Here is a 23,222-nt window from a genome sequence, read left to right on the forward strand (position 1 = left end):
ACGAAAACAGAAGGCACCGGTACAATTAATAACGGATTGTTTAATTAAACCAAATTAACCGGCAACCAGTTAGCGGATGGAAAGGGGTGTGTTTATAATATAGCGACATGTCAAAATTGGTCAAATCTGTCACCTCATGTGGTCAGACGAGGGGTCATCTTTCAACGCTGAAATAACTTCGCATGGAGGTTTCCTCGCATCGAATAACTGCCGTGTTTTGAGCGCGGAAAGGCAAACAGAATGGACGACATTAGATGACTTTGGGGTAAATAATGAGACATGATGTAACCTCAGTCATGTCTAGCAATAGACAAGGACGAGAGAGGCGAAAATCGCCCGCAAGAGAGCCCAGTCCTGTAACAAACGCCGGCTGTTTGCCTCCGAGTGTAGTTCATGTCTCCAGAGAAGAGCTCAAGCGATTTCTTAAGTGTAAAAGAGTTGGGAATTATCTCTTAGGAAAGACCATCGGAGAGGGATCATTTGCCAAAGTAAAACAAGGATTCCATGTGCTCACGGGAGAAAAGGTCGGTGGAATAATTATCGCTGGGGAAGCTGAGGTTTCCGTCCTTATAACCTAAACATAGCGCGGCTTAACTGAAAAATCACTTAACCGCAACACTCACGCTATTATGTTTTTACACTGATTTATACCACCGAAACCAGGGCAAAAATTCTTAGCATGAATTTATTGACTTTTCACGGCGTGCTCTGATTAAATCTTTTATGAATTCCTATAGATACCCAGTCACAATAAACCTATGTATAAACCTCGAATACTCGGATCGCGCAGCTGAATAAATCTCTCATATAAACTATCTCTACAATGTTGGCACTAGGCTTGATAAGTTTTGTTTTTAAGACTTGCATTTCAATTCCCACATTAGCTACGTATGACTGCGTGGCCGTTTCACTGTTTATTGGTTTTGTTTAGAATATTAAATGCAATAAGGACCATTCGTAGTTTGAATACCTGACATGTTTCGGATATTGTTTTGCTATAGAAACCTCCCGCCTACAAATTCTCTTCACTCTTGTCCTAAAGATTATAATTTTTGTCATTTAAATAAGCTTGTTGTCTTCTCATTTTAGCTCACTCTATCCTTTTCTCCTTGGAGCTATCATTCATGTTTTTTGACTGCGATAAAATATTTAATGAGGGTTTTAGAAATGGTGTATGTTCCATATAAAGGTGATTTTGTTTTCAATCTATCAGCGATAATAGGGAATGGTAGTTTTCTTAGCCAAACTCATTAAAATAACACTCTATACTTGTTTATAAAGGTCATTTGACGTTAGAGAAAAATCAATTTGTAAACACGAAGGTCGTGGGATCAAGGCGTTTTAACTTAAGTTGTAGTACCTCGCACTGTGTCAGTGTTTGTGGCGTTGTGAGTCCCAGGACTTCACTAATTAGCTTATGATTTGAATTCACAGAAGCTTCACAGAAGCTAAAAATAGTATTTATTATTTGCAAGACCAAGATATCAAACAGAAGATTACTTCTATTGTTATCGAATTAGAAAGAGTTTTCAAACATATTTTTTTTTCTTTTTTTGTGTCTCGATTTTCTTCATTGTCTCCAAATTAAAAGTTTAAAAACAAGGGGAAACTTATAATGATGGTTTATAAAAGTTTAACTAGTTTGAACTAATAAACGTTTCTTAATATTTAAATATTTAAGCACTATTTTTTGCATTTTTTCTTTTTTGATGACAATTCTGGCGATAATCAGCTGTTTAAATTTTTTAGCTCGTCTATTTTCGTCGTTTCCTTGTTATGTTACAAAATACACACACACACACACACAAAAACAATGGAAGAAGAAATACAAAAATGCAGGTAAAGTTTCCATGGCTTTTATAACTTACATGATCAAAGTTCTTTTTTAATTGCAGACTTGAAATCCGTTTTGCAGTGTGAAATTTTTATACGGCCACTACGAGAATAAATGCAAAGGAAAGGAATATTTCGGCGTTAAACGAACCAAATCCACTAATAAAAACGGACCCTGGGGGTTTAAAGTCAGTCCCTCTGTATACAGATTCAAACAGATCTCCGACAATAGGCCTCACACGTAACTGAGCGCAGAGAGACTTAAATGGAAGTGAATTTATTTTTTTTCCAAGGAAGCTTGGTAATGGATAACGGGGATTAAACGGATCTCAATAGACAATGCGCGATTCAGCCTCAGGGTTGTCTTCCTTTTACATTTTAGCTTCGTCGTAAGCCACTTATGCGCTCCCACCCATTGATGAAAGGAGTTCTCCTTCAGTATTTGAAATTGATCCGTAAAATAGGTCATAAGGTCTTTGACATTTGGCTCGTGCCAGACCACAGGGTAAGATATTTTTTCCGGATGGTAGGAGGGGGTAGGGGGTTACGTTTTATGGTATTTATTTTTTTTCGATAAAATTGCGACGAAAGCGCGCCACAGGAATCCCATTCGAAAATCAAACATATTCCAATAAGTTCGAGTGAGAGCCATACCAGGCTATGAGTATCTCAATATTCTGATTCCCGCAGCGCCTGATATGCGGCCTTGAAATACACCGACCTTGAAATGCAGGATATAAGGTTTTGTGATTCAGGAATCTTTCCGTGTAAAACAAGCAGATTATTAGCCTCCACCCAGGCCTCTAAAGGCTACACGACCGCCTTTTGTATGACTTCAAGTGTTCGCCATTTTGAATCCGAATGAGTAGAGCTGACCGAGAAAAGCCTTGTGATGAGGCTAACAAGTGTCAGCTATGCTATGAATTATGGTAGTATGAAGATGAGGCTTCCATTGCGTCTTTCCGATAATCGGAGTTTTCAGCTTTATCGCTTCTGATTACTGCGCCTTTCAAAAGTCTTTCCGAAATCTACTTATTCACCTACTGGTTTCCGTCTTTCAATTTTCTTGAAGTGTTTTCATCAGCAAGCACTATGAAAACGGTTTAATTTTTACAAGCGCATTCTGAGCCTCGACATTCTTATCATGTTTTCAGAATTTAAGGAAATTTCAAGCTGGGCATTCTTGTGATAAAGGCTCTTAGATAAAAAAAAAGAGTGTATATTGTGCGAGCATTCTTTTTATATACTCTCGTGCGTTTCTAGAAGGGATTTCTACTTTTTTTTAGAACTACAAAAAGTTTAGAGTTGAGCGCTAAGCATTAATTAAACCATTTTTTGTCACATCCTCCTCGCCGTTGTCGTTGCGTAAGTTCCCTAAAGCCTACGACACACTGGGCGATTTTGTACGCTCGTATGAGCGAATTCCATCGCCAGCGAATTTGATCGCCAGTATCGGACAAATCAGACGCCTGACATGGCAGCAGATTGGCGGTTTTCAACCGGCGATTGAAATTCGCTCGTACGAGAGTAAAAAATCGCCTAGTGTGTCGTAGGATAACAAACAGCTCGCGAGTAACGTCTCGGTGTCAGTATTGTGCCCACGCTTTCAACACCCACTAACCAATAAAATGCGCAGAATTCTGCCAAACACTGTTCCCACATTGGGAGGAATTATTGACTCCTTAATCCTGACTCCAAGAGTGTCATTAGCGGACTTAGTAAACAGCTGTATCCGAAGCTCATTGTGATGTCGACATGCCTCATTAGTGCTAGCGCTATTACATCTGTGCACGAAGTACAAATTGCGTTACTCTGATTTGTCTTATCTTTGTGTAAAAAGCCCTCCAGTTTTTGAAAGGTCCTCTTGTCTTTTACTTGGGTTTATCTGATCTCTTATCCGCGGTGCCCTGAGGCCAACATTCGAACAGCGTTTTATTGTATATGCATATTTTTTTTACAAGAACGTCAAATTTTCAGATGATGCTGGGCCGTTTTTATTTGTAGAGTGTTTTTAGGATGGAAGATGTTTTCAAACTTTAGTGTTTATAAAAATATAATCCCCAATGAGTTAGAAAGGGAATCACACAAATGATCAATTGCAATAATATTTGATGCTGTTATTATCAACACAATTCGATTTTATCATTTCGGGTCGGTACATATATATCTGGACTTTAAATGAGAACCGTTTCATGTTCTATATAGTACATACTAAAACCTTATACTCTCTGTAAAGATAATCAATTACTCCCTACTCCATGTTCTAACCTCTCCCTTCTGTAGGTCGCTGTGAAGATGGTAGATTCTCCCCTACCACGTGTTCTAACCTCTCCCTTCTCTCGGTCTTTGTGAAGATAGTCGATTGCCCCCTACCCCATGTTCTAACCTCTCCCTTCTCTAGGTCGCTGTGAAGATGGAAGATTGTCCCCTCACCATGTTCTTACCTCTCCCTTCTCTAGGTCGCTGTGAAGATTATCGATAAGAAACAAGCGCTTGAGGATCGATATGTCAGTAAGAATATGCGCCGCGAGGCCCGCATTCTGCAGATGGTCAGACACCCGCATATCATATCACTCCTGGAGGTCGTGGAGACAGAAAACAGGTAGAAATTGCTACTAGGCGGCGGTATTTGGTGTTTTCCAAAGTCTCAAAATCGCTACTAGGCTGATGTATTTGGTGTTTTCCAAAGTCTCATTGAATGCCATCATGTTTCTAGGTATTACCTTGTGTTTGAGCTGGCGGGGGGTGGTGATCTCATGGACTACATTTGTTACCGCAAGCGCTTAGGCGAGACGGAAGTACGCAAGTTTATCCGACAGATCATCTCGGCAGTCCAGTACCTTCACCAGGGCGGCATTATACACAGGTGAGCCAGCCCCCCCTGATAAAAGTATACAGCCCCACCCACCACTCTCTCAAAATTTCGTACCCCTTTTCCCTTGTTGTACAGTACCCACCCCGGTAGCTCATCTTGGCAGTCCACTTCCTACACCAGGGGCGCATGATACAGAAGTTTGCCCATCCCCCTTGTTTAAGAATATATAGCCTCATCCAACCCCTCTTCACAAGTATATACCTTCTCGCCGTAAACGTGCCTAGCGGGAAAACCCATTTATGTAGTGCGCTGCATGTTCCTATAAAGCATAAGCGAATTACATAAAAAGGGCATTCTTCTCTTGTGTGACATAAATCTTGTAGCCAAACCCGATAATAAACGTCCCGTGGGAATACTGCAATGGCATTGAATAAATCGCCTTTTTTGTTTTTTAGGGGCTGGTCAGAATTTTATAAGCCCTCTCCCCCCCACCCCCCCCCCCCCCCCCCCCCCCCCCTTCGGATAATTAGGTCCACATTTTTTTAGATTTCGCACTCCCACAAGAATATAATTCCTCCCTTCCCCTCCCCTTTGCCGTTAAGGTTAAAGGATCGGAATAAGTGGCCGTCGGTGATGGGAAGGATTGTGGGTAGGAGGAAAAGGGAGTTAATGCGAAAACAAAGATGGTTCAGGATGTATTGTGGGATATAGACAAACGTATCTATCGCATTCTCGCAGAGACCTCAAGGTTGAAAACTTGCTGCTTGATGAGGAATACAACATCCGTATTATCGGTGAGTGCTCATGTTACCCAAAATGTTTGATTAATTTTCCGGTTATCTTTAACTATTCGGTGAGTGTTCGGGTTATCCAAAAACGTTCGATGATATTTTGGGTTATCTTTAACTTTTCGTTGTGTGTTCGGGTTATCCAAAAATGTTCGTTTGTTTTTTGATGGGTTATATTTAACTATTCGATTAGTGTTCGGGTTATCAAAAAATCGATGAATGTTCGCGTTATCAAAAAAAAAGAAACGATGAATGTTCGGGTTATTCAAAATTTCTCGGTTAGTGTTCTGGTTATCAGGAAGTGTTGGTTGAGAAATGTCGGTTAATTTTCTGTAATGGATATTTTTTTGGATGGTGAAAAAGGTTTGGTGAGTATTCTGATTATCTCAGAATACTCATAAATGTTCGGCGAGTACTCGAAAAATCCGCGGATTTTGCTCGGATACTAATCAATTTACTTGCTCAGATTTCGGTCTAAGTAACACGGTAAGCGTGGCCAAGCCTGGGGACCTCTCTCCGATAAAGGACTACTGCAAGACACAGTGCGGCTCCCCTGCGTATGCGGCCCCCGAAATCCTAGGACATCAGCTATATGGGACCAAGGTGGACGTGTGGAGCATGTAAGTACGATGCTACAAACCCTGGTCCTCGCTTGGAAACAATGACGTTGTTTCCTCGACCTCGCCCCATTATCTGTTTCTATTACAGTATACGCCTATTTCAAATATGATTTCCCACAAGAATCGTGTCTTAAAGCCGCATTGTCACCAGTTTACTTTCGGAGGTCCGACGGAGACCTCAACCGTTAAAAGACAAAAGAATCTATTAGAATCCGAGATATTTAACAGGCCATCCGCTTCTAAATTATCGATCACATCCTCAAAGAAACTTCCAATAGACACACTGCTTTCAATATTTTGAAATATTTTTCGCGTTTTTCGTTAAAAATCATCGGAGATTGTTACGTAATCGACCGGAAGTAAACTGGTGACAATGCGGCTTTAAGTTGCAGTTGTTTATGTATAAGGTAAAAACAGCTAAAACCGTGTCTCTCGCAGCCTCGTGTTGCATTGACAAGCTACAAATTTTTAGACCTGGATGACCGGTTTGTTTTTATTTTCCTTTTTTTTTTTTTTTTTTTTTGCTAAATCATTTAAAGTGCCCTTGTAGGCCTCACCGTTGTCTCTGCTTCTATTTAATATTTGAAAGCCAGTAGCGGATCTACGGGGGGGGGTTAAGGAAGTTTAACCCCCCTTGGGCTGCCTTATTTTATTGTTTTCATTGTATCTTTTCATTCCAAAATCGTTACGAAGGTAAAATAATGACGAAAATATTTGTGCCCCCCCCTCCCCCACATCAGTCAATCTTGTTTTAAAAACTGTCGTTTTTCTAGCTCGCTCGGTCATTTCCTTATAAGGCACTATATACCATATTTGGGAGTCCCGCTTTAATCATTTTTTCTCTTTTTTATCGCTCTAGAACTTTGTAAGTCGAAAATTTCCACGTAAACTTGCAGGAATTCGTGTTTACTACGATTTTGATGGCAGCCTAGTCCCTAACGTTTTAGAATATCACAGGTCTCCCGCATGCTCGCGATAGGCTATTTTAGACCATTTAGAAAAACGACAGCCATTGATTGATATGCTTGGCAAAAAGCTAGATCCGCCGCTGAAGGCGCACAATATGTTCCCGAAATAACCATCTAAAAACAAAGTTTATTACTTAATTTACCAAATTCAATCGAAAATATCGCATTGGCTTCCCCAAATCAGCCGATGGAAATGGATGCTTTTTTACAGTTGGTATTTTGCTAGGACGACAAAATACTAGAAGTATGTATATGCTATGTACTTTGTCTGTTTGTGACAACGCTAATAAAACGCTGCCCATCTTTTCAGTGGAGTGAACATGTATGCCATGCTGACTGGTAAGCTTCCTTACACCGCGGAACCGTTCAACATCGTCACTCTATACAATAAAATGGTGCGAGGAGAGATGAACGCCGTGCCGGACAGACTCTCGCCTAGTGAGTATAATGTTGGACTTATCGAGGGTCACTCTCGCCTAGTGAGTATAATGTTGGACTTACCGAGGGTCACTCTTGCCTAGCGAGTATAATGTTGGACTTATCGAGGGTCACTCTCGCCTAGTGAGTATAATGTTGGACTTATCGAGGGCCAGGACTAATACTACTAAAAGTTTAGTAAGACCTGCATTATTAATAAATGGGTTTATTAAGGGAATCTACTCACTTTACAAGATGGTACGGAGAGAGATGAATGCCGTGCAGGACAGACTCTCGCCCAGTGAGTAATGTTGGGCCAGGACGTCAGGAGCGACACTTTTTTTAATTATTGTAAGACCTGTATTACAAATAAATGGGTTTACTAAGGGCATCACACTTTACAACAAAATGGTGCGGGCAGAGATTAACGCTGTGCCTGACTGGCTCACTCCTAGTAAGTAATGTTGGACTTATCTACTGAGTAATGTTTGACTTGTCGAATGTCAGAACTAATATCAGGGGCTGCGGAATGGTCCCCAATTTTTTGGGGGTGGGTTTGGGGGGCGAAGGCGGAAGTTGGTTTGTGATTTCAAGGTGGGAGGGGCTACTTGGGTTTGACATAGAGTACAGATAAAAATGATACAAACAGTTAAAAAATATATAATAGCGTTTTTTATCAAGCTATCAATTTATACATGTAACTCTTGTAACACATTTGTAACACATTTTTAACACATTTGTAACACATTTGTAACACATTTGTAACACATTTGTAACACACTTATAACACATTTGTAACACATTTGTAACACATTTGTAACACATTTATAACACATTTATAACACATTTGTAACACATTTATAACACATTTGTAACACATTTGTAACACACTTATAACACATTTGTAACACATTTATAACACATTTATACATGTAAAAAAACGCGCTTTAATATAAAAAAAGAAAAAGAAAAAACACGTCCACTACGACGTGCATTACAAATAAATGGATGTAGTGAGTGCGTCACGCTTATGCACGCACATTTAATTTGATTTTTATTTATTTTATAAGTTTGCAAAAAATCAACCTACTACACTAAAAAGAAAATAAAGATATGGATAATAACATATAACTTCAAACATAAGACCAAGCCATTCGCCTGGGGCTCAACTCTTTGCCGTGTTGGTTGGCTTGTTTAGCTCATGTCAATGAAATGGTTTGTTCTTCGCGTGAGCTCTCAAGGTGGCCACTTCGCACGCAAGACAAAAATTTGACCGAATGGAGCATAGTGTTGTTGAATAATATTGCTAATCCATTCGCTTTCTTTTAAGGCTGTCGTGACTTGCTGATGCGTTTCCTGACCTTTGACCCTGATGAGCGTATTTCATTGGATGAAGCGATAAATCACGTCTGGCTCAAGAAAGGTACATCATTTATGTTTTTGTCAGTCGCCATTTTGTCATCCTAGCAAATATACCAAGTAAGAGAAAGCATCCATTTCCATCGGCTGACATTAGAAATAAGGAATTGACCGAACTACAGTTCTATTAAACTACAGTCCTATTAAATTGACCCTCCACCTTACCCCCCTCAAGAAATCCTGGATCCGCCCTTGCCCTTAGCTCGATTTCCAGCTCGTTTTTGTGAGCCCGCAGTAGGTGCCCCAATCATTAGAGGGGCACATGAGGCCTAGCGACGGCTCGAGTAGAGCCTACCCTTTGTCCACTCCCTGACATTGTATGTACGACCGTTTTGACAGGATACGAGGATGACGAGTTAACGCCGGTTGTCTTCCCGAATCACCTGCGACTGATCTACCTGAATATGGACATCTTGAACCACATGGTCGAGAAGATGAACTTTACCGAAAAAGATATCATCGACGGAGTTACTAACAACAAGTAAGCTAATGCGCAGGCGCTAGTTATTGGGGTAAGGGAGGCCTGAGCATCAATTCATGGGGATACAGCGAAAATAAAGAGCGAGCGAAGAGTATGAACGCTGAAAAATAATGAGAGGGGGAAAATCCGCTTGCCCGCACTCGTTGTATTTCCCAGATACGCCTCCTGAATTGGTCTACCGTGAACACAAACGTCGTCATTCCCGCCAGACTTCCAATCCTTCATTTCCATTCTTTGTGCGGCTAATCTCTTCGCTCGCTCTGTATTTCCCCGGAAACCCACGGAAACCCTTGCTACACAGGCTGGTAGGGAGGGGAATGCTTTGTGTGTTGGGCGGGAACTTAAGAATGTGGCGTGATTGGGCGCAATTGTTAGACAGCACAAGCGCTTTTATCCCATCCCGCTCTCCCAGGATCTCTTGATAATATTTTTTAAACGGCAATGTATGATTGACTCAATCATACAATTCCTTTGATAGGTCCAACTCCGCATCGTGTGTTTACCATCTCCTCAGCAAGAAACTACGGATGTATCTTTTACGACATCCACCGAAAAACTCCGTTCGATCTTCACGGAGAGATAGGGCTAGACTCCGAGACGAGCCCGACGCCTCCACGAAGAAACTACGAATAGAAGAAACCCTTGGACCGCCAAGTGACGAGAGGCTCGCAAAGGTATCCCAAGCTGAGTCGACAGATTCTACGGATGACGATGCCCGCCGCAAACGGCTGTCGTGTAACCAGGACGGACCACTTCTTCGAGGTAAACTCCATGTACACTAACAACTTTTAGTTGACAACTATATTTGTTGGCATCTACACTAGCAATTTTTAATGTCACAATTTTTAATTGTCGAGAAAAAGCAAACCTGCTAGCTTTTGAGCAACTATAGTTGCCACATAAAAATTGCCGACTTTGCTTCATCTACACTAGCAAATAAAAATTGTCACATAAAAATTGTCAACTAAAAATTGGTGGTGTAGATGGGGCTTAAGTCAAGCCTTGGCCTCCTTCGTTTGTGTCAGAGCCAAAAACGAATCGAAGTTTTAGACGCGCTCGTTCTGAGAGTTACAGCTTAATTCGTTATTGCGCGACCTCGGCGATTCCAAAATCCTTGTCTTGTTTGGGAATAGCTCGTCGTCAATTAAACTTTGGGGACGCGTCTTTATCCTCAACCGAATATGAAAATTTTGGTCGAAAGCAGTGTTCGATGGCCAGACATGACATTTATGATTACAAAATTAAACATGGGACTGACTGTAATTGTCAGTATAAATACGCATTGATCTACAGCTTCCATTTTTTTTTTGTTACAATTAATAATAGCGAAGATTCGATTGAAACAAATGAATGCTGGCTCCGAAGTTACTAAATTAAAAGTTCAGCAACAACTATAATGTGTATGTGCTTGTAGTCACAGTGAAATATTTCTGAAACTGATGTAATAATTGATGAAGTAGCTACATTTATACTGTTGCGGGCCTATTTTTTTTTTGCTGACTCCTGACTGTTTGTTCCAGATTCAAATGTAAATCGTGAAGACAGCAGAGACCAATTGTCGGTCCCCATGTGCAGCCAAGTCCAGCGATCCGAGGCCTTCGAGAACGGCGGGAACTGCGAGGACCCTGAGGACCGTGAGGAGGACCGACCGTACAGTCGAAGGGACGCGGTGGTATTCGACATCAGTGAGCCGTGCAACGAGCGCAAGATCTCTTACGCCGCTTACACACAAGAGCAAGGAAATGACGAGAAATTTGAAGAAACTGAAATCACGGTTCCAGTGATCTTGACGGATGATACGCGAGAGCCGTACATTGCCAATGGAGAGCAAGATAAGGAAAATGAGGTACTCGAAACGAAGGATGAGGTTCGACGTGTTTGTGTACCAAGGGATATGCTAGGAAGGAATTGTAATGGTGAACAACGGCTGGAGGATACGGATTTTGAGCAAGGGCTAGAGAAAAAGGTACCTCAGCAAGGGTTGAAGAAAAAGGTACTTGAGCAAGGGCTGAAGGATAAGGTATTTGAACAAGGAATAGATGATAAGGCATTAAAACAAAGACTTGATTATAAGGCGCTTGAGCAACGGCTAGAGGATAAAGTATTTGAGCAAGGGCTAGAGGATAAGGTGCTTGTGCAAGGTCCAAATGATAATTTACTTGAGCAAGGAGTGGAAAAGGGTTTAGGGCGTGGTCAAGGGGATAATGTTTTAGCACAAAGACCAGAGGATGTGCTAGAGTTTGCGGTGACCTCACACGAGGAGACTACCATTAAGGCGGTTGAAATTAATAATAATGAAATCACGGAAGACGGCGAGGTCATTGTGCAGGCGATTCCGGTGTCTGTGGAAGTGCACGATGACTACAAATTCAACGAACATATCAAGCAGGTCACAGAGGTGAATCACGCCAAAGGACTAAGTAAAAGCGAGGAGGTGGTGAACCCGCAAGGTCCCGAGATAATCACGGGTCGATCCCGCAGCTGTTCCGGTCCCGTCACCTCCCACATTAGTACCACTGTGGTCTCGGTCCCACTCTCCCCAAAGCCCTTGCCGCTTGACCTTCCCAAGAATGTGGTAAGTGGTGAGAAAGGGCGTTTCCCCGAGTAGCTCTCTGTGGCATAGGGTCTGTTTCCCACCCATTTCATCATTTATAAGCTAAGAGTCATTTAAAGGTGTTTTTACAATAACAAGCATCATCGACAACAAATAACAATAATGAATGTATTTATAAATGAACGAATATTACAACGTAATCCGCTCTAAGATCGACTATAATACTGTTGCTCCTTCTAATAGTATTATTTGCCCCACCCTCATCTAACAGCCATAATCTTCCAGGATCGTCAAGTGTATTTTCTAGTCTAAATAACGTTGCTTTTAATTTATCTTTTTTTATTCGACGCTGTCCAAACGTTTGTTTTCAAAATTCTCGCTGCTCTTTAATTGATAAAAACCAAAGTTCGTGCTCGCAAAAAGTATGCCTTTTCGTTTGCTCGACTATTTGTTTTCCTTAGTTTCCATCTTTTTTTTCGCGCTTGTTTGATTTTTCCACAATGTAAAGCAAGCTTTAATATCCATACCACTTTCATTTCTTTCCTTACAGGAATGTAACCATTTTGATGATAACATAACCAACCCCAAAACAGGGTATTTAGTAAAACGAGGTTTATGGAATCAGTGTTCTCCTTTTAATTATAATTTCCTAGCCTCTGGATCACTTGAGAAGAAAATAACCTTTATTAACTGGATTGGCAATAATAATAAAAATAAACATAATAATAAAAGGCAATTAAACTAATCTGATAAGATATTTGTAAGCAGCAACATTATTAATACAATACTCCGGCGCCGCGAACTGATAATTCATGTGAAATATTTGCCCTAAATTTCCATCTTAAATTTCTCATCTGAACCATTATGTGGGATCCAGACTTATGGACAAGGAACACCCGGGGAATGCGCCTTCACAGAGTGTTAAACTGCATGTTTTAACACTTCCCCTAGGGCGAGCGAAAGGTTGAGGAGAATTGAGTGTAAGTCTATGGTGTTAAACTGCATGCTCTAACACCCCTCCCCCTAAGGACTAGCGAGTGGAAGGTTGTGTAGAAGTGATCGTCTATCAAGGAAGTGGTTGCATGCTGGAGGATGAGGAGGAGTACTGTGGATTATAGGAATGATTAATTGGTTACGTTGTGGATTGTGGGATACCCATCCCACAATTCAACTCGCGCTTCTATATTTACCTTTAAGGAACTAGGTCTGACTAACATTGTCGTGTCTTTTAGGCGAACGCGAGTCGAAGGGCGTCACTTCCATCACGCGGCCGCACGCGTAGCAACCCATCCGTCACCACGGAAACCAGCACCTTAAGCAAACAAAAGCGGCCATCCCTCCCCTGCAGGGCATACCCCGTCACTCGAGAACCCAGCCCAATCAGGAAGCCCATCCAACCCAGCGAGCATGCGCAGACGGTCCCCAGGCGCAAGAACTCAGCCGGGAACACTTACGGGCTAGTGTGCCAAATTTCCGCTGTAGAACCGGAAGCTGCTCCAACCACAAAATCGGAAGTTAACAATGGGCCTGCGAAATTAGTGCTGAAGAGCAACCGCAGTCCGATATCCGTGCACTGCAGTCCCAAGCCTTCTAGGCGACACTCTACGCCCGTGAATCCTTCACAGGAGTTCTACAAGGCGATCATGGGGAAGGTATCGCCGACGAATGAGAATCGGGATAACTTTGATGGACGACAGAATTTGAAGTCGTTCTCTACTTCTCTGAGACGTCGTGGCTCTACTTCGTCAAATTCAAGCGACGACTCAAAAAAGACGTCACCTCGCAGAAACCGCTACTCATTACCCATAACTCCACGCGAGCCACTCCTGCCAAACCTAGCTCTTAAGCTACATACAAAGCAACCCCCGTTAGAACCGCTGACCCTTCCGCCGGCGCCAATGCTGGCTCATCGATTAGATGGTACGTCACTAGAGGACTACAATAGGTCGCCCAGGCGATCACGTGACCTGCACCAGGTTCGGAGATCTACTATAGATAACGTATCGCGGAAAGCGATCGAGGGGGTCTTACACGAGCCTTCCAAGCAGCCTGAAAAAGCCACGAGGGAATCACAAGACAAAGCCCGGCAACGACGGAAAACCATATCGCTGGACACGAGGAAATCACGTGACGAGGAGTCACGTGGTCATGTGACCGAGATTCACGTGGAAGTAAAGGCGAGCCCGCGATCCGGCAGAAAATCGCTCGAATCAGGGGATGTATCACTCGACGCACAGGCGCAAAAATCCACAGGATTACCACGCTTTATGGAAGTCAAGTATTCGGTTACGGATAAAGATAAGCGCCACAGGGTTCCCGTGGAGATGTCAAGTCTAGTAAAGAAAGGCGAAGAGATAGAAGACGAGTTAAAAACTGATTCTCAAGCAAATGAGCATTTTGACGACGCGGACTACAATCGTGAGGGGCTTGGGGAGAGAGATGCATTAATGGCGCGAAAATCGGAAGTAAGTCAAAACGGGGTGGATGAACGAGAATGTTTGTACGCGTCACCGAATGTCCCGCCTCGCATGACGTCATCCAAATACACGGTACTCAAGTCACCACGTGTTAGTAGAAAGGCAACGCGGTAACACAGGGATACCTTGGCTAAACAAAGCTCATCTCATAAACTCGCACCACCCCCTCGAAAATCGTAACGGTCAAATGACAACACAGTGTTCCATTGCCAAATATAGCCCTCAAATGAGTTAAAGTCAAAACGGTAAAATTATAACACAGCGGTAAGAATTTTAAACAGAAAAAGTTTGACTGCAGAGAGTCGAAAAACGTAACGGGAAAATTTAAAACGAGGATAACATATGGTTAAACATGTCTCAACTTATAAACTCTAACATTGAGCAGGAAATTTAAACAGCTAAGTGTTATGAGTAGAACATAAGAAAATGCCCTTGCACCGCCAATCAACAGTTTGTACTTCATGTAGCCATCAATATGGTTAGGGTCAGTGTCTAGGACAATATATTGATGGTTACGTGAAGTACCATGCCGCGAGATTGCCACCAAAAAGGCCGCGTGATCCGTTCTAAACACCGGAAGTCTAAACACCGGAAGTAAATAGACAATGATACCTTTTACTGGCACAATCAGAGAGAAAGACAGTTCTGGGTTTACTCCAAATGGCAATATTCAAAGATCTAAATAAAATAAATTCTTGATAAATTCATATTTTACTTACATACGTGAACGCTTGTCTATGCAACTATTTAAAGCATTTAAAGTAAACACATTTCCTAGACCGTCTCACCTTACAGCGCGAGCCTTAGGAACGGGTCATTAGATACTTAGGAGGGGGAGGGAGGGGGAGGGGGGTACAAATCCATTTTTTAAAAGGATGAAACAAACTCGAGCAACCGAGAACTGTAAAAAAATGACATGGATCACGGTTCTACGGGTCGCGTTGTATTAGGAGATGGAATCGCATGCATGAATAAAATTAAAAAAAGTAAATCTATTCTGCAGGCACGTTTCACAGCGCCTCATAAAAAAAGTAGCACATTTTATTTATCCGCATGGAATTTGTATTTTTGATAAAGTAAAATTAAAATATTTACATTAATCGCTATTTTAACGTTAAAGTTAACGAGAGTTTAATGTTTACCCTTGGTTTCCGATGATTTTGAGATTTATTGAAAATTAAAATTAGACAAAATATTTTGAAGAAAAGAAAAGAATAAACAATTTATTATGAAAATACGGTAAATATGAATATATGAATTATGAATAAAACACACTTATGCGTACGTGTGACACTAGCTTTATTCCCGTCTCATTGTCTTTTCCAGTCCTCTTCTAACCCTTGCGTACATTTGTTGAAGAGGGTCTGGGAACGATACTAACTTTGATTCCAGAACTCAATTATACGCGCATGCGTGCTATTTGTTCCAGCATGTACGTTTTCATTTTTGCTACAGTTGACGCCATTAAGCAGCATTGTCAGCAGTTTACTTTCAGAGGGCGACGGAAACCTCAACCGACAAGAGACAAAAGAATCTATTAGAATTCGCGCTACTTAACAGGGCATCTGCCCTAAATTATCAGTCACATCATCAAAGAAACTTCCAATAGACACACTTTTTTTTGTAATTTTGAAGTATTTCTCGCGTTTTCCCTAAATATCATTGAAGATTTTTACGTAATCGACCGGAAGTAAACTGGTGACAATGCCGCATTAACAAGAAACATAACAAAGTCGAAACATAACATACCAGGCCCGTACCCAGGATTTTGCTTAGGAGGGTGCGAAATCCGAAAAAGTGGACCTAATATTTACAGGGGGTGGAGGGCGTGAGATTTCTGATAAAAATCTGACCACCCCCGAAAGAAGAAAAAGGATTTATTTATGCCATTTCCACAAGACGTTTGAATTTTAGATTTTTGACATTATACTAGAGTGATCTAGGAATGCCTTTTTTTATCTAATTCGATTATGCTTTATAGTTTTGTCCACAAAAAGCACGTAAATTTCTAACTGGAAGTAGACTTTCCGCTGTTGTGCGGGGTGCGCCCCAACCCCCAGGTACGGCCCTGCATGCCAAACAGTATATTGAAGAGGGGGGGGGGGGGGGGAGTAGGATGTCCAGTTAATTAACAGTATATTGAAGAGGGGGGGAGGGAGTAGGATGTCCAGTTAATTAACAGTATATTGAAGAGGGGGGGGAGGGAGTAGGATGTCCAGTTAATTAACAGTATATTGAAAAGGGGGGGAGGGAGTAGGATGTCCAGTTAATTAACAGTATATAGAAGAGGGGGGGAGGGAGTAGGATGTCCAGTTAATTAACAGTATATTGAAGAGGGGGGGAGGGAAGGATGTCCAGTTAATTAACAGTATATTGAAGAGGGGGGAGGGAGTAGGATGTCCAGTTAATTAACAGTATATTGAAGAGGGGGGGGAGGGAGTAGGATGTCCAGTTAATTAACAGTATATTGAAGAGGGGGGGGAGGGAGTAGGATGTCCAGTTAATTAACAGTATATTGAAGAGGGGGGGGAGGGAGTAGGATGTCCAGTTAATTAACAGTATATTGAAGAGGGGGGGGAGGGAGTAGGATGTCCAGTTAATTAGCAGTATATAGAAGAGGGGGGGGGGAGGGAGTAGGATGTCCAGTTAATTAACAGTATATTGAAGAGGGGGGGAGGGAGTAGGATGTCCAGTTAATTAACAGTATATTGAAGAGGGGGGGAGGGAGTAGGATGTCCAGTTAATTAACAGTATATTGAAGAGGGGGGGGAGGGAGTAGGATGTCCAGTTAATTAACAGTATATTGAAGAGGGGGGGAGGGAGTAGGATGTCCAGTTAATTAACAGTATATTGAAGAGGGGGGAGGGAGTAGGATGTCCAGTTAATTAACAGTATATAGAAGAGGGGGGGATGAATGTCCAGTTAATTAACAGTATATTGAAGAGGGGGGGGGAGGGAGTAGGATGTCCAGTTAATTAACAGTATATTGAAGAGGGGGGGGGGAGGGAGTAGGATGTCCAGTTAATTAACAGTATATTGAAGAGGGGGGGGAGGGAGTAGGATGTCCAGTTAATTAACAGTATATTGAAGAGGGGGGGAGGGAGTAGGATGTCCAGTTAATTAACAGTATATAGAAGAGGGGGGGGGGGGGGGAGGGAGTAGGATGTCCAGTTAATTAACAGTATATAGAAGAGGGGGGGAGGGAGTAGGATGTCCAGTTAATTAACAGTATATAGAAGAGGGGGGGGGGGGGAGTAGGATGTCCAGTTAATTAAACAGTATATAGAAGAGGGGGGGAGGGAGTAGGATGTCCAGTTAATTAACAGTATATAGAAGAGGGGGGAGGGAGTAGGATGTCCAGTTAATTAACAGTATATAGAAGAGGGGGGGGGGAGGGAGTAGGATGTCCAGTTAATTAACAGTATATAGAAGAGGGGGGGGGGAATAGGATGTCCAGTTAATTAACAGTATATAGAAGAGGGGGGGAGGGGGAGTAGGATGTCCAGTTAATTAACAGTATATAGAAGAGGGGGGGAGGGAGTAGGATGTCCAGTTAATTAACAGTATATAGAAGAGAGGGGGGGAGGGAGTAGGATGTCCAGTTAATTAAAAGTATAAAGAAGAGGGGGGGGAGTAGGATGTCCAGTTAATTAACAGTATATTGAAGAGGGGAGGGAGAAGGATGTCCAGTTAATTAACAGTATATAGAAGAGGGGGGGAGGGAGTAGGATGTCCAGTTAATTAACAGTATATAGAAGAGGGGGGGAGGGAGTAGGATGTCCAGTTAATTAACAGTATATTGAAGAGGGGAGGGAGAAGGATGTCCAGTTAATTAACAGTATATAGAAGAGGGGGGGGGGGGGGAGTAGGATGTCCAGTTAATTAACAGTATATAGAAGAGGGGGGGGGGGAGTAGGATGTCCAGTTAATTAACAGTATATAGAAGAGGGGGGGGGGGAGTAGGATGTCCAGTTAATTAACAGTATATTGAAGAGGGGGGAGGGAGTAGGATGTCCAGTTAATTAACAGTATATAGAAGAGGGGGGGGGAGGGAGTAGGATGTCCAGTTAATTAACAGTATATAGAAGAGGGGGGAGGGAGTAGGATGTCCAGTTAATTAACAGTATATAGAAGAGGGGGGAGGGAGTAGGATGTCCAGTTAATTAACAGTATATAGAAGAGGGGGGGGGAGTAGGATGTCCAGTTAATTAACAGTATATAGAAGAGAGGGGGGGAGGGAGTAGGATGTCCAGTTAATTAACAGTATATAGAAGAGGGGGGGGGGGAGTAGGATGTCCAGTTAATTAACAGTATATTGAAGAGGGGGGAGGGAGTAGGATGTCCAGTTAATTAACAGTATATAGAAGAGGGGGGGAGGGAGTAGGATGTCCAGTTAATTAACAGTATATAGAAGAGGGGGGAGGGAGTAGGATGTCCAGTTAATTAACAGTATATAGAAGAGGGGGGAGGGAGTAGGATGTCCAGTTAATTAACAGTATATAGAAGAGGGGGGAGGGAGTAGGATGTCCAGTTAATTAACAGTATATAGAAGAGGGGGGGGGGAGTAGGATGTCCAGTTAATTAACAGTATATTGAAGAGGGGGGAGGGAGTAGGATGTCCAGTTAATTAACAGTATATAGAAGAGGGGGGGAGGGAGTAGGATGTCCAGTTAATTAACAGTATATAGAAGAGGGGGGAGGGAGTAGGATGTCCAGTTAATTAACAGTATATAGAAGAGGGGGGAGGGAGTAGGATGTCCAGTTAATTAACAGTATATAGAAGAGGGGGGAGGGAGTAGGATGTCCAGTTAATTAACAGTATATAGAAGAGGGGGGGGGGTGAGGGAGTAGGATGTCCAGTTAATTAACAGTATATAGAAGAGGGGGGGGAGGGAGTAGGATGTCCAGTTAATTAACAGTATATTGAAGAGGGGGGGGTGTTGGATGTCCAGTTAATTAACAGTATATTGAAGAGTGGGGGGGAGGGAGAAGGATGTCCAGTTAATTAACAGAATCAAAAAGCCCAAACTGTCGCGATCTCGTACCAGAACAATGAATACAATACACCAAAAACTGGAAATCGACTCTGCCAAATTTTCGTCTTTAATAAGACTTCTTCAGGGCAGACTGTAGAAGGTGAACCGTAACAAGCTTATTTTTACATCAGAATAGTGGCGCGAGACGCAAAAACATTACAACTGACAAAAACGCGCATTTTCTAGAATAGCGCGCGCTATGGATAAAAAGAATTTACACTTCTCTACGTGGGTTCCTACTACAAAAAAAGTCATCACTATTAAGACCCCGCGGGTAGATATACTTAAGCCGATAAGCCCACTGGCCTTCCCTTTCCCTAAGCTGAGCCTCAGAGTTACACTTATCTATAAGTTGTACCATAACATTATTAAGACCTAAATGGTTGTCGCAATGAAAATGTTGATAGATAAGGTCATCCTTAACTCTTTTACTAACCGGTAAACTAGGGTGCTTATTTAACCTACTTTTATGATTATTAAAACGCCTCCTAAAACTATTGATAGTAGACCCTACGTATTGCTTGCTACACATAGAGAAAGTAATTAGATAAACAACAAAATCTGAGTTACAGTCCAAGTCAAAATTAATGACATATTTCTTATTAGTAACTGTACTGCGAAACTCCCGCCCTGTCTTAAGAAAGTTACACACCCTACACCTTTTACCGCCACACTTACCACAACCTCTAACCTGAGTACTATCCTCTTTAAGAGAGGAGTGCACCAACATATCCTTTAAACTCCTAGGTTTCCTATAAGCCACCATAGGTACCCTACCAATAGCAGGAGTAGGATGTCCAGTTAATTAACAGTATATAGAAGAGGGGGGAGGGAGTAGGATGTCCAGTTAATTAGCAGTATATAGAAGAGGGGGGAAGGGAGTAGGATGTCCAGTTAATTAACAGTATGTTGAAGAGGGGGGGGAGTAGTAGTCCAGTTAATTAGACTGTTGGTGCCGCGAAGGGGAGAGGTTGAAGCCCCCCAACTTTTGGTCATTTCAGTGACGGTACGGGACGATACTGTGTGGATTTCTTAATCTCATTTCTCTACTACCAATGACGGGTATCATTTTGTTTGAACTTTTTGAATGAACTCACGGAACCCAGGCCCGTACCCAGAATTTTTCATGGGGGGGGGGGGGGGGTGCGAAATCCTAAAAAGTGGACCTAATTTTTTTTCGGGGGGAGGGAGGGAATGAGTTCCCTGATAAAGATCTGATCATCCCCGAAAGGACAAAAAGGGATTTTTCTATGCCTTTGCAGTATCTCCATGAGACGTCTATTGTCGGATTTGGCTACATACCAGAGTGATCTAGCTTATGCTATATATGTCTACAAATAGCACGTCCATTGGGAACCGAAAGTGAACCTTCGGCCGTTGTGGGGGGGAAGGGGGATGCGTTAGCACCCCCCTGGGTACGGGCCTGGAGCCACCCCTGAATCAGCCACTGTAGTTACTGTAGGGAAGCTGTGTAGTTAGCTTGCTTGTCCCAGATAAACGAAAGCCATTGATTAGTATGTTTAAGTAAGTGCTGCAGGTAGAGGTGCAGTGAGCTGGTGGAGTAGCAGAGTTCGTGAAGATGCTGGTGCCATGGTAACAGCTAGATTTGTCAGCAGAGGGTTGCCATGAGCTGGCAATGTGGAGAGGAAGTTGGAAGTGATATATCAGGGGCGGTAAGGGGGGGGCTGCACGTTTCACGAGTTTCAAAAATCGAAAATCACGTTTCACGATAAACTGATAAATTGAAGACAAGGATAAATCCTTACTCGGAAATCACGATTCACGATTTTTAAAGAGCATAGATCACGATTCACTTTGATCAAATTTCGTCATTCACGAATCACGGCGAAAGAAGCAATCACGGATCACGGTTTTTAATTTGTCCTTTTCACGATTCACGATAAACGAAAAGGCCGTCCACGGGTCACGAAAATAACCCTTACTGTCCCCGATATATATTGTAGGTGCATAAGGCGAGAGAAACGGCAAGAACCCTGATGTTGGGGGTGGTTAGGTGTATTGGGGGTGGGTAGGTGTATTGGGGGTGGGTAGGTGTGTTGGAGAGTGGGTAGGTGTGTTGGAGGGTGGGTAGGTGTGTTGGAGGATGGGTAGGTGTGTTGGGGGTGGGTTAGGTGTGTTGGGGGGTGGGTGTGTTGGGGGGAAAGTAGGTGTGGGACAAACTTGAGGCCGCCGAGGGAAGGGCGTGGCTCATGTCAGTGAAGATCGAGTGATTTTTATAACTGCTCTGCAGCGGATGGGATGAAATCAACACCCGGGTATGATAGATTTTTTTTCAAGTAAGCCAAGTTTTTTTTAACCTATTAAGGTTTTGAAATAATAGTGGCATTAATACGTGGATGGAACTGAGAGCAAGAACAGAGATATACTGATGGTAGAGTTGTTTCATTGTGAAGGAGGGGTATCGTAACAGTACTTTTGGTTAAAACCGGGTATTCGTACCATGGCACCTAGGGTGAGGAGGGGACAGTGGTTGTAGTATGGGTAGATGGAATGGTACGGTAGTTGGTGGCAGCGGTGAGAACGGGAGGGTAATCATGGGATAGTGCCAAGTGGAGTTGGGCGGATTGAAGGCGGATGTTTGTTGGTAAAAATGATACTATTAGTCCCCCCCCCCCCCCCCCCCCCCACGCACACACACCTCTTCGGGATAGTGCACCCATTTGGTGTATAAATAGTGCTGTCACAGGAAGGAAAGTCTGGTCGCAAATCCAAACCTACGTTTCGAGCATCCAAAGCCATTTGTCATCACATGACATCGACTGCAACCATCATGCAACGCGAGATCATGCTACTAGCTCCACCTGTTGGCTCTCATCACGTGACTATCCAACGTGAAATCTTCACATCACTTATCGCCTTTCTACCTTGGAACTTGAACCATATAACGTGATAATCGTGTCACATGCACATCACGTCATCATCTATGAAGTCATGCTGATACCTATTATGTATTTGACACAAAGGAGAAAGAGCCAAAGGGGATTATGGACAACGTGAGGAGCTGCTGCATCTGTTGCTAACAAAAGGGGAAGGCAAGACACGGAGTGCAACAATTTGCAACATGACACTGGCTTCAAACAGACCTCTACTGTATCTGTTGCTAACGGATTGTGGGGAACATAATGGCTTGAAGTGAACTGGAGGGATTTTTAGACGCCTGCGGTACATCTATTGCCAACAAAAAGTGGAAAGGCGAGAAACAGAGTGAAACAAAAGTGGATCAAAGTGGAGCGTTTCCTTGAGACCTTTATAGACTAAGAATTGATTGATCACAGTTTTATTTGGCTTTTTTACTAATTCCTTGTATTTGGGGGAAGACACAATATTCCACCATGTGATCTAATAAAACTCCAACTATGTGAAGGCTGCGGGCTGTGCCCCCCCCCCCCTCCCCCATTGGCCGCGCCAAATATGGATATGTTATGATATAAGAATTACCAGATTTCATACACTTTACTTTCATACACTTTAATATCTATACTTGATCACCTTAGCTTCAGCAAATACTGGCAACGCGCTCACCTGCCTAGCTAAGCCCCTGGTGGTTGCGAGGACTGTGCTGACTATCGTATGCTCATGCGATTCACTACAATCGTAGTGAATCGTTCGAGTCAAGGTACGGAAGGCTGACTTCAGTCGCTGTTTTGACTGAGTGTACAGCATTAAAACCATACTGTACAAAGGATGACAGATTTTTTTGATAATGAGGGAGTTATAAAGAAAATTATAGACTTAGCTTTGCGCTAGTTTTCCTAGCATTCGCCAAAATGTGAGAGTTCGCCGTAAAAACCCT

At 42.6% G+C, this 23,222-nt stretch overlaps 1 protein-coding gene across 3 annotated transcripts; it reads left to right on the forward strand.

The window, feature by feature from the left end:
• Positions 1-138: 138 nt before the first annotated feature.
• On the forward strand, positions 139-22,792 carry LOC5518787 (serine/threonine-protein kinase MARK2). 3 transcript variants are annotated; one of them, XM_032363488.2, is made up of 12 exons: positions 139-524; positions 4,293-4,435; positions 4,550-4,699; positions 5,387-5,442; positions 5,903-6,056; positions 7,335-7,462; positions 8,772-8,864; positions 9,200-9,341; positions 9,820-10,103; positions 10,862-11,916; positions 13,128-14,360; positions 22,393-22,792. In XM_032363488.2, the coding sequence occupies exons 1-12, from the start codon at positions 273-275 to the stop codon at positions 22,447-22,449; spliced, it is 3,747 nt and encodes a 1,248-aa protein (XP_032219379.2). In that variant the 5' UTR covers positions 139-272; the 3' UTR covers positions 22,450-22,792. The 3 variants fall into 3 exon arrangements, with proteins under 3 accessions (XP_032219379.2, XP_001638710.3, XP_032219380.2); XM_001638660.3 differs by lacking the exon at positions 22,393-22,792 and having other exon boundaries at positions 13,128-15,656; XM_032363489.2 differs by lacking the exon at positions 22,393-22,792 and having other exon boundaries at positions 10,862-11,187; positions 13,128-15,656.
• Positions 22,793-23,222: the final 430 nt, after the last annotated feature.

The sequence above is a fragment of the Nematostella vectensis genome, chromosome 14, assembly GCF_932526225.1.
Source record: "Nematostella vectensis chromosome 14, jaNemVect1.1, whole genome shotgun sequence".
Lineage (NCBI taxonomy): Eukaryota > Metazoa > Cnidaria > Anthozoa > Actiniaria > Edwardsiidae > Nematostella > Nematostella vectensis.